At 43.4% G+C, this 12,662-nt stretch overlaps 1 protein-coding gene across 2 annotated transcripts in view; it reads right to left on the reverse strand.

Annotated features, from left to right (window-relative positions):
• Nucleotides 1-573: 573 nt before the first annotated feature.
• sema4e (semaphorin 4e) overlaps nucleotides 574-12,662 on the reverse strand; it is a 32,037-nt gene continuing 19,948 nt past the window's right edge. Inside the window, exons 11-16 of one of the 2 annotated variants that reach the window (XR_013933953.1) lie at nucleotides 9,091-9,313; nucleotides 6,181-6,317; nucleotides 5,455-5,612; nucleotides 4,518-4,570; nucleotides 1,642-3,102; nucleotides 574-1,611 (exon numbers count right to left, since the gene is read on the reverse strand). Coding sequence is in view for 1 of the 2 variants with exons in the window: in XM_080441164.1 (XP_080297290.1) it covers nucleotides 2,435-3,102; nucleotides 4,518-4,570; nucleotides 5,455-5,612; nucleotides 6,181-6,317; nucleotides 9,091-9,313 (1,239 nt within the window). In the remaining variant the exon portion in view is untranslated. Of the gene's footprint in view, nucleotides 3,103-4,517; nucleotides 4,571-5,454; nucleotides 5,613-6,180; nucleotides 6,318-9,090; nucleotides 9,314-12,662 lie in introns of both variants that reach the window. The other variant, XM_080441164.1, reaches the window with a different exon arrangement.

Raw genomic sequence — 12,662 nt, forward strand, 5'->3', positions numbered from 1 at the left:
TGTACAACAAAGTATAAAATGGGCTTATGTGGTCTTGGGGGAAAAAAAGGGGCTCCAGTTATATGAAGGTAAACTCCATCTTGCAATGTAAATCACATGTATACAGAACCGGTGGAGAACAGACAGCCAAACTTAACACCTGTTTTAAGACAATGAGAACAGAAATCAACAATATGTACAGCAGAAATCATATTATATTGGTGGTGTGTGATTATTATAGCAACATTTTGGTGCATTAAAGGTAAGGTGGGTGACATTTCATGGTTAAAATATGTGTTAAATAGCTCTGTATTGTGATAGTACTCATTGCTACAGAGTGTTTGTTCAGTAACAGGAGTCTCCATGTCTCTCCAGCTCTTTAGTGAACAGAAAAATACATTTTCGGGTCAGGATACCAATGTTATCCAATAAGGAGAGAAAGCTCACACAGGATAAAAAAAAGTGAAATAAAAAAGAAGAAAAGAAACACTATAAAATGTAAGCTGATACATGGGAACCCTCTCTCCTGATTGGCTGAAATTAGCCACCCGCCTGAAAATGTATTTCACCTGAAAATGTATTTTCTGTTTCTTAAAGAGCTGGAGAGACAGGGACTCCCCTGTTACTGAACAAACACTCTATAGCAGTGAGTACTATCAGAATATAGAGCTTTAATCTTTTCACAAAACACATTTTGGTTTAACCAAAAAATACCACTTACCGTACCTTTAAGTCTATAAAAAGGCCAGTATTTTCAAAAGAGAAATTTAACACGAATAGCTGTATTATTATTATCTTTTTAATCATTCCCCAGTATCCTGTGCAGTTTCCACACGTTGAGCAAATGAGGTATTGTTATTTTCACTCGTTCCTTTTTCCAACACAAAGAAACTAAAAACAGTGAATCCACTGGATCACCTGGTCCAGAAGGTCAGTGAATCCACTGGGTCACCTGGTCCAGAAGGTCAGTGAATCCACTGGATCACCTGGTCCAGAAGGTCAGTGTATCCACTGGATCACCTGGTCCAGAAGGTCAGTGAATCCACTGGGTCACCTGGTCCAGAAGGTCAGTGAATCCACTGGATCACCTGGTCCAGAAGGTCAGTGAATCCACTGGGTCACCTGGTCCAGAAGAGCCCTCAGGGCTCCTTGAGGGGTTCCCAAATGGACCCTTATAACAGGTCTGTAACTCTGAGAGTGTACAAATGGAACCAAATGGACCTTAACCCATTCGCGTCTCTGTCATTTTAGATTTCCTTGGCTATTCAAAAATAGCAGATATACAAGCTCATAGCACGGCACCGAGTGCCGCGCTATGAGCTTGTAGATCTGCTTTTTTTTTATTATTGTGAAAATGAGTGCAAATCTTTGAATATATGATTTTTTTAAGCAAACGTTTGTAACTCAAATCTTTGCATCATGGGGGGTACCTGGAACAAAATATTTTACAAATGTTCGCTTTAAAAAAATATATATTTGAATATATATAACAAAATATATTTAAATATATATAAAATATATTTTCACGATTTAAAAAAATGTGCAGATCTACAAGCTCTGTGCCGCGCTATGAGCTTGTAGATCTGCTATTTTTGAATAGCCAAAGAAATCTAACATGACAGAGATGTGTTCCTGGATTGAATGGGTTAACAGGTCTGTAACTCTAAGTTACAAACTCTTTCACTGCCAAGGACGAGTAAACTCGTCAATTGGCACTTGGTCCACAGTGCCAAACACGAGTTTGGCGATTAGTTGGGGGTTTTCAGTGGTTTTCCCACAAGATGGCGCTGTTCGCTACCCTATGAATGATGCTTTCTACTGCCAGATGACGGCAGACCCGGAATTGACGTCATTTAAAAAAAATAAAAGCTTGTTTACTTCCTGTTTATTTCCTGTGGGAAAATGGCTATATCTCCGCTCCTCTTGCTTTATGGCAAAAACAAGGCACATTCAACTGGCCACAGCTATGCGATGGATTACCGCGAGCGGATTTCCGAGACTCCCGAGACCTGCGTGCGTGTAACGAGGCGATCTCCGTGCGGACAGCGATCACGGAAAATATTCCATGATCTTTCAAAGCTAGGTAAAAAACACTCGTTTTCACTGGCACTGGGGTGACACTATTAACTCTTAAGGTCCTTACACACCGGCGAATGTGCGAATATACGCAAAATTCGGACTCGTTCCGAATAATTAAAAGACGCCTTTTCGCTTCGCTTTTCCGCTTTTTCGCGCCATGTACGCTTGCATTGACTTTATAAGGTTTTAAAAAAAAACGCCCCGGTGTGTAAGGACCTTTACTCTGGCAGTTAAGGGTCCATTTGGTTCCATTTGTACACTCTCAAGAGTTATGAGGGTCTTGAGAACCAATGTCCTGAGGTAATTCTGACTGTTCAGTCATTTCTATCAACAGTTCACAGAAAACCCCCTAAAAATAAGACGTGCGTGTTTTCTTTTAGGTTTCGGACTCCTCATCGATGTACTGCAGCTCTCCAGTGTTGTGGTTGTTGTTACTACTGCAGTTCTCCGCTCCGGACACCAGGGGCTTGCTCTCCGCCGCCAAGGCCTGCGTCGCCGCCGTCGTCGCCGCCGTCGCCGCCGTCGCCCCCTGCTGGGCCTCCGGCTCTCGCGCCGCCGCTCCCTGGCCGTCCGTCGTCGTCGCCGTCGGCCTGGCGGCCCCCGCCTTGCCCTGCCCCCCCCCGCGGCGGCTCCACGGCAGCGGCAGGTGCCCCTCGTAGAAGTTCCACGCCAGCAGGGCGGCGAGGAAGATCACCAGGAGCCCCACGGCCGCCTGCAGCCCGGCCACGGACGGCCCGTCCCGCTGGGCCTGGGGCAGGAGGCCGCGGCTGCCCCCCGCCGTCACGATTAGCTTGTACTGGGCCACGGTGGCGGTGTAGGGGACCTTGTTGGAGAGCTCCACCGACAGGCAGCGGTACAGGCCCTCGTCCGCCGCTGTGGCGTTGAGGATGAGGAGGCCGTCTCGCAGGAGCTGCAGGCGGCCGGTGGGCGCCAGGGCGTCGCCGTCGCGCTGCCAGCTCGTCTTGGCCAGGCTGGAGGGCGGCAGGCAGCGGAGCTTGGCGTTGCCGTCGGGCCAGACCGACCAATCCACGGTCTTCACAGGGTCTGATGGGAGTAACAAAAGAAATCACAGTTTGTATTTTTGCTGTCGGGAAGGAACCTTGTATCGCCATATTTGTGTGTGTGTTTTTTTTTTTTCATAAATTGATGCCCTGCTGCGCACAAGAGCGTCGCACAAAACTAGTGAAAATAACAGATCTACAAGCTCACAACGCAGACATGAGCTTATAGATCTGCTATTTATGGGAAGATTTTGAAAGTCAAAGTTAAAGGTTTAATGACATTCACTTTTACACCACATTCAAAGTCTTTGTCCTGGTCCTTCAAAAGTGTACAAAAAGTTTTAAGTGAAAATTCCATTCCAGTGATCCATGGCAGGTGTTTTTCTCTCACATTTCTAAAGCCTTTTCAACTGCAATGAAAAAAGAAATCTTTGCCTGCGGGTGTCGCTGGTGAGGGATTTTGCCTGTCAATCATCGCCTCTGCTCCGCCCCCCCCAAAGGAAAGGATAGGGGAGGGGAGGGGCGAGGAGGAGAGTGGGCGGGATTAATCGACTGTGACCTCACTGTCGAAGGGCCAAGCTCAGATTACTTTTCAGCCTAATTATTCAGAAAACCCCAGACCACAGAAAATCCACTGAATGTTCTAAGTTCAGTTTTTTTGGGTGTAATTGAGGTCATAAAACCCCAAATAAAACAATGAAAATAAAAAAAGTGAAAATGAATGTCATGATACCTTTAAGTCTGTCTGTGGTAATTTTTTTCCATCTCCCGAAAAGCAATGGGTTTGGACAAACAAGGTTTCCAGTGACGATATCCAGATAGATTCACATTTAAACCTGTCATTAACATGTTTCATATCCAGATAGAATCATATCCAGATAGATTTACATTTGTGAATCAGCGGTATACTCTGAAAAATAAATTGCTCCCTTTCATTTCCTCCAGAAAAATGGCAAACGCCCAGGAGGAGATTGTGTTCTCATGTCACATGACGTTTATTTGTTCTGTTGCTCATTAGTAACACTATCCTACCTGGCTTTCTGCCTACCGTGTGTTTGTAGAGCATGTACTAAGTTGGTGTGTTTACTGTTCTTTACGTCATTTTTGTTTACAAGACGGAGACTCGTTGAGTTTAGATGTCATTATTAATGTAGCCAGACGTGTTTCTTAACCACATTCAGATGTGGTTTGGGTGATCATATCTTCAATGTGGTGTGGGAGCATTTATTATGCGATTTAGCAGATTACAGCTGTAGATTGTAGATTGTAGATGATCAGATTACAACCTGCTCACCCAGGCCAGGACGTATGGTTATGGCAGGTGTAAACAGGACCAGAGGTCTGTGGGAACTTACTATATGCATTACATTTAATTGAACACACTTCCTAAAGCCTGTGTTATACTTACAGTATGTACTAATGATTCATATTAATTAATACTTCAGGTGTCATACTCACCAGACTCTGGGCACAAAGAGGCATCTCCCTCTTTCACACTCTGGAGCAGTTCACTACCGGAGAGAGAAGAGGAGGAAAGGAGAGGAGGGAAGGAGAGGTGGGAAGGAGAGGAGGGAAGGAGAGGTGGGAAGGAGAGGTGGGAAGGAGAGGTGGGAAGGAGAGGTGGGAAGCGTCAGTCTAAACAATATAATATAAATTAAAGAAATCTGCACATTGAAACTATAGGATGCCAGGTCAACAAATGAACCTTAATATCTGTCTAAATAACATGCTATCTAAATTACATGTTTAACCTTTGCATAAGACTGCATGGTCGTCAAGGCTAGGTCAAGTGCATGTTAGAGAGGCAGGGGCTGACATTTCTAAACGGAAACTTTAAAACCAATTTGACATTATTCATTTTAAAAAAATTTAAGAGAATGATACCCGTCACGAAAAGAATAACTCCACATTTGAGCACGTTATCTACAACCTTGCCCTGATCATGACTCATGAGGCAGAGTCACACTGACGAAAAACAATCTTTGCAAGCACCACACCCCAAAAAACTCCCTCTGATCGATCACAATTCAGGGGGCATTTGCATTACTTTCACCATATAAAAAGCTGCATTCACGGTCTGGAGAGGGCACTATTTACAGATGGGTAAAAGGGCAGGGGCTCAAGCCCCCTTTGATGTCTATGTGTGCACGACACGTGCCTGGTCAAGTGCTAAGGGCTACGGTGGAGTCTGAAGAGGTGTGAGTCTTCAGATTATGGCGGAAAAGAGGGAGTGAATCTGTCGTTCACTCCCACTAACTGCAATGTGGGAGTTTGTTCCAGTTTGGGAGCCAGGAGGGAGAAGAGTCTGGGACGTGTGGAGCCTTGTCCCAGGTGTTTAAGGGAAGGTTCAGACAGATTCCCTGTGTAGATGTGTTATGTGTTGCAGGAAGCCTACCTCTGTGAGTCAGTCAGGGCGACACATTTAGCCGTGGTTTTGTCCCAACCACAGTACGGGTCTCTGGCCAGGACACAGTCCACACAGGACCCTGACCTCCCACAGCTGGCCAGAGGCATCTGGACCGCTCCGTACTCTGACCCAGCATACAGCTGACCCTGTGAACACACACACGCACACACACACACACACGCATGCGCACGCACACGCACACGCACACGCACACGCGCACACACACACACACACACACACACACACACACGCAGTTAGAGGCGCAGTAAACATAAACATTGTGTAAAGTAATAAAGTCATGAGTTGATTGGTTTAAAGATGGTGTATAAAGTGATTATATTTATTTTTGTTAAAATAAGTGTTAAATAACTCTATATTCCAATTAGTAATCATTGTTATAGAGTGTGTGTTCAGTAACAGGGGTCTCCCTGTCTGTGTATAAAATGTATAAACTGGAACACTATAAATGTGTTGAGTGAGGTTCTCTCTCTTCATGGGATCCTGACCTGATCTGTTTTATTAAAGAGCTGGAGAGATGGGGAGAGCCCTGTTACTGAACAAACACTCTGAAACTTTGTACTTCCATGTACTGCTGTTCTCATGTCTTACTAAATAAAGTACATCAATCAAACAAACAATGATTGCTATCACAATATAGAACTTTTTTCTGACACCACCTTTAACAGGACATGGATGTGCACAGCTTTGCGTTACCGTGGTGTTGGAGAAACGGAGGACTTTGATTGGCTCGTCAGTCTGGAAGAGTTTGACCTCCTCGATGATGAACATCTCTCGTGGTGCAGTCATCGACTCGTCATATAAGTTCACCGCTTTCACTATGGTTCCATGTTCTACAGGAGAACCCAGAGTATACAACATTAACAATATGGTTCCATGTTCTGCAGGAGAACCCAAAGAATACAACATTAACACTATGGTTCCATGTTCTTCAGGAGAACCCAAAGAATACAACATTAACACTATGGTTCCATGTTCTGCAGGAGAACCCAAAGAATACAACATTAACACTATGGTTCCATGTTCTTCAGGAGAACACAAAGAACACAACATTAACACTATGGTTCCATGTTCTACAGGAGAACCCAAAGAATACAACATTAACACTATGGTTCCATGTTCTACAGGAGAACCCAGAGTATACAACATTAACACTATGGTTCCATGTTCTTCAGGAGAACACAAAGAACACAACATTAACACTATGGTTCCATGTTCTACAGGAGAACCCAAAGAATACAACATTAACACTATGGTTCCATGTTCTTCAGGAGAACACAAAGAATACAACATTAACACTATGGTTCCATGTTCTACAGGAGAACCCAAAGAATACAACATTAACACTATGGTTCCATGTTCTATAGGAGAACACAAAGAATACAACATTAACACTATGGTTACATGCTCTACAGGAGAACCCACAGAATACAACATTAACACTATGGTTCCATGTTCTATAGGAGAACCCAAATAATACAACATTAACACTATGGTTCCATGTTGTTGTAAACTGACACAATGCAATGACTGTTCATCTGCTGCGATGTCTCCTGCCCCCATGGAGCATAATGTTCATTTTACATGTTCCTTGAGACAGGAGGCATCATGGTGGCTGACAGTATCTGAAGGTGTTAGAGATGCCGACTCTTTGGACATTTTTAAATCTAGGCTAAAAACCCATATTTTTTTCCTTGCATTACGGTTCCCCTAGTTCATATATGGGCAAATGGCGGCCCGGGGGCCACATGCGGCCCCCACCTTCACTTAATGCGGCCTGCAGGTTTATATCGGAACACTGATATATTATTGATTTCAGCTGTTACAATTCCAAACATGCAAACATGACCCACTTTAATTACTTCAGTCTATATTAGTAGCTTAATGACTAGTATTAAAATGCAATTGTCTTTTTTATGTCCAATGTATTTGTATTTAGGTTCATAAAGTTAACATAAGTATAACTAAATGCATTTGAAGTTAAATCAAAATGTTACTTTTCAGGATTCCAACTCAAAAATAGCAAAAGAAAATCTGGATTCCAATTCAAAAATAGCAAAAGTAGCCGATCTACAAGCTCAAAACGCGTCGCAGTGCGTCGCGTTTTGAGCTTGTAGATCGGCTACTTTTGCTACTTTTGTGTGACATAGAATGGCGAAGTACGGCATTAATTTACGAAAAAAGTTCTAATACGGAGATAAGAGTTGTCTGCCTGACAGTATATGCAATGTGGCCCTCTGGAGTGAGTGTGGAAATATAGTTGCCCTCTCCATCATCAAAGTTGCCCAGCCCTGCCCTAGTTGTATTGATTTCATTGTTATGTCCACCTCTTCTTAGCCTGTGGTTATAAAGACTGCATTTTTGTTTTGCTGATCTGTAAATTTTTCAGCTGTGCACTGCCGCATGGAGATTGTTTGACCATACGTTCTGGCACATTTTACTGTGTATTCTGTGTATACGACTTGTTGTGAAGTGTACAGAGACCCCTTGGGGTGATGTTGCACATATAAATAAATACAACTGAAACTGAACTGAAGGTGTCTAAACACCTACCTGCAGATCTAGCACATTCTGTACTTGACCTTTTGCCCTAGATGTCAGTCAAAAGTCTGTACCTGTACGTGCTGAACCAAGCGACAGACCCTAATGTGAAACCCACCCACCCAACCACAAGTGTGTACGTGCTGAACTAAGCGACAGATCCTAATGTGAAACCAACCCACCTACCCAGTGACAGGAAGAGTGCCGTGCACTCGAGACTAGACATGAACAGTGGTGGAAAAAGTACTCACATTTTTACTTAAGTAAAAGTATCAATACTGCAATGTAGAAATACTTTGTTACAAGTAAAAGTCTGGAATTAACGCATTGTGAGCTTGTAGATCTGCTATTTTCAAAAGATTGTACATAGCAACAGGGGTTCCTGTTGCTATGTACAGTATATAGCAACATACATTTGTTGTAATTTTTGAATAAATATTTGAAGTTTTTCAGAAAACTTTTGGATTCGGATTTGGAAGGCGTTTTTAGAATCGACCTCAGGTCTAAATTGGTTAAGTACATTTTGATACCAATAGTTTTGTACTTTTAATCAAGTACATTTTGAATCCCGGACTTTTACTTGTAACAGAGTATTTCTACATTGCAGTATTGATACTTTTACTTAAGTAAGGAATGTTAGCACTTTTACCACCACTGCTATGAACATAACATGGTACTAATACATATACACACCTGTTCCTATGAACATAACATGGTACTAATACATATACACACCTGTTCCTATGAACATAACGTGGTACTAATACATATACACACCTGTTCCTATGAACTTAACATGGTACTAATACATATACACACCTGTTCCTATGAACATAACATGGTACATATACATATACACACCTGTTCCTATGAACATAACGTGGTACTAATACATATACACACCTGTTCCTATGAACATAACATGGTACTAATACATATACACACCTGTTCCTATGAACATAACATGGTACTATACTGTATACACACCTGTTCCTATGAACATAACATGGTTCTATACATATACACACCTGTTCCTATGAACATAACGTGGTAATATATACACACCTGTTCCTATGAACATAACGTGGTACTTGTCTCCGTCCGCAGCCTGCACTTGGTTCACTATGATGCGCGTGAACGCAGCTCCCCTCCGCACCAGCAGGGGCTTCTCTCCTATTGGCTGGACCGCCTGGTCCATCAGGGGTTTGTCTCTGATGAACTGCAGGGTCCGATCGGGAAGGTCCAGGGTCCGGTTGATGCCCTGCTTACGAGCCTCGGCGTCTATGCACTGAAAGAGGAACAGGAGACACGTGACACGTCATTATCCTTTCACGTTTATATTTTTATTTAGTTTTGATTATGTTTTCAAGTTCAGTTTCCTTCAAATAGGCTCCATGCACAGCTGCCGTTCAAATGAACCTAGCGTCTGTCTAAATAACATGTTATCTAAATTACATTTTTAACCTTTGCATAAGACTGCATGGTCGTCAAGGCTAGGTCAAGGTGCTATGGTGGAGTCTGAAGAGGTGAGTCTTCAGATTACAGCGGAAAAGTGAGAGTGAATCTGCAGTTCTAAAGGTGGTTACACACCGGCGAATATGCGAATATACGCAAAATTCGGACTCGTTCCGAATAATTAAAAGACGCTTTTTTCGCTCCGCGAAACTGGTGTGGAAGCTTGCATTGACTTTATAAGGTTTAAAAAAAAAACGTAATATTCGCATGAAAAGAATCGCCCCGGTGTGTAAGGACCTTAAGTGCAATGGGGAGCTAGTTCCACAGAGCCAGAAAGGGGGAAGTCTGGGACGTGTGGAGCGTTGTCCCGGATGTTTTAGGGAAGGTTCAGACAGCTTCCCTGTTAATAATAATAATAATAATGTTTATTGTCCCCAAGGGAAAAATTGTCTTCACAAGGTCTGTTCATTAAAACAACATAACAACAAAAACAACATATCACAAAGACAAAAACACGAGGTCCCCACTGTACACAGGAAACCCTCCTATGGACGGGGCAGTTGGTTTAATGCCGTGATGGCTGAGGGGACAAAACTCCTGCTAAAACGAACCTTTTTCCACTTTAAGGTTCTGTAAATCCACGGTGAGGCCTTTGGGAGGACCATTCAAGTAAGACGCAAGGGAGCCTGCAGTACCACCACGGGTCATGGTGGTCATTGCAGTACCATCACGGGCCAAGACACCATCACACCAAAATGAAATGTTTGGAGCAGGGGAGTCTGGTGCAACGCTCAGGTCCTGGACCTGGTGAGACGAAGGAGGAGCCCGGCCAGGAGTCAACCCACAGAGCCTAGTCCCTCCACGTGCCAGAGCCTCCCCGAGTCCCGGCAGAGTATTTCCGGAGAAGCGGACTGAGTGGCCCTGTCTTGCCCTATAGGACTGACCGTGGGTAGCTACTGGGACGTAAGTCGAGGCTTGATCAACCTTGGCTGGGTCACCTGGGGGAGGGTGTATGTTGCGAGACCCGAAACATCCTATGACCCCAGGCTACAACACTGATGATACGTCCCAGGTGCATCCATGTGATGTTTTTCGTTATAGTTATTCTATTTATAGTGGCTCATAGGAATTTATAGACTACGTGACAACCAGGAATAGACTGGTGACCACCGGAGAGTCGGGTGACAGCCGGAATCTAGACGGCATCCGGGAGCAGTTTGGGTTGGCGCCCCAGTCTGTGTCTTCCGTGAGGAAGAAGCCCAACAAATCCACGGTGAGGCCTTTGGGAGGACCATTCAAGTAAGACGCAAGGGAGCCTGCAGTACCACCACGGGTCATGGTGGTCATTGCAGTACCATCACGGGCCAAGACACCATCACACCAAAATGAAATGTTTGGAGCAGGGGAGTCTGGTGCAACGCTCAGGTCCTGGACCTGGTGAGACGAAGGAGGAGCCCGGCCAGGAGTCAACCCACAGAGCCTAGTCCCTCCACGTGCCAGAGCCTCCCCGAGTCCCGGCAGAGTATTTCCGGAGAAGCGGACTGAGTGGCCCTGTCTTGCCCTATAGGACTGACCGTGGGTAGCTACTGGGACGTAAGTCGAGGCTTGATCAACCTTGGCTGGGTCACCTGGGGGAGGGTGTATGTTGCGAGACCCGAAACATCCTATGACCCCAGGCTACAACACTGATGATACGTCCCAGGTGCATCCATGTGATGTTTTTCGTTATATGTATCTCCGACCAGATGGCATGAGGTCGAAGTAGCGATACAGGGGATGATCAGTGTCATTTGTTATCGAAAGTGCTAAGCGTGTGATGGCCTTATTGTTCATATCAGCAAGTGTGGGTATGGGAAGTCCGATGATTTTGGAGGCAATACGGGTGATACTGTAAAGTTTGTTTCTGTTAGGCATGGACAGTATGGTAAAAAAAAAAAAAAAAAAGCTGTGGTAGCTGATCTGAGTGAGCGGGAGGGGTTGCATCAGGCTTTGAAGATGTATTTATTTTATTTATTTATATGTTTATTTGACAGGGACAATACAAAAAAAAACTATGTATCAAGTTACAAAACATGAAACCGTTGCATTGTATATGGGGTTTATGGCCGAGGCAAATTTACGACCCCAGTCCCTGGTTAGGCCTTTCTATACAAATATCTACCTAGTCAAAAATAATCAATTACAAAAAGGACATGCATGAAGCTCAATGAAAAGTATGAAGTAAAAGCAATAACATTTCCAAATTACAGTCATGAAAGCAGTGAAGTTAAAGGGTAAGACCACTTTGGTAGAGGTTTGGGTTGTGTAGTTACCTTGCCATGATGTAACTCCAAAGGTGGGCAAGAAATCAAAAATAATTGCTCCATTGATTAGAAATTGATAATTAAAAAATATGCTCCTCATTGACTTACATTGTATGGTAAAACAGCTCTCAAAGTCACTCTTTTAGCACATAAATGAACACAAACAAAGCTGATTCAGACAATATAGAGCATCACCAAACCCAGTACTGTTTTTTTTTTTAAATAAAAATGTCAACTTCCTGTTGATTTTACTATTTGAAGATCTGGATCCGGATCCGCGGATCCAGTCCAGGTTTTCTACTTATTAAAAATGGCAAAATCAACAGGAAGTTGACATTTTTATTTAAAAAAAAAACAGTACTGGGTTTGGTGATGTTCTATATTGTCTGAATCAACTTTGTTTGCTTTTGATTATGTGCTAAAATAGTGACTTTGAGAGCTGTTTTACCATACAATGTAAGTCAATGGGGAGCATATTTTGAATTATCAATTTCTAATCAATGGAGCAATTATTTTTTATTTCTTGCCCACCTTTGGAGTTACATCATGGCAAGGTAACTACACAACCCAAACCTCTACCAAAGTGGTCTTGCCCTTTAAGGTTTTAAAACGTGCCTAACATATTAGTGTTTGCAGCTTTGGTTTGATATCAACCAATATTTAACCTTTTCATTAAATATTTTAAGATCCGTTTTTTCTTTTTTTTTCCAGTTGGTAGGGCATTCCACAGGTGTATCCCTTTTAGATATGGGGGTGCCATACCGTTGGTTGGTTGCTTTGTAGGCCAACATCAGTGTTTTGTACTCTGTGCGGGGCAGCAACTGGGAGCCAAGAACATGTTACTGCCCCTAGAGGGGGCAACCTCCCCACATTACTGTC

Source organism: Gymnoscopelus braueri (assembly GCF_963280865.1).
Source record: "Gymnoscopelus braueri genome assembly, chromosome: 10".
NCBI lineage: Eukaryota > Metazoa > Chordata > Actinopteri > Myctophiformes > Myctophidae > Gymnoscopelus > Gymnoscopelus braueri.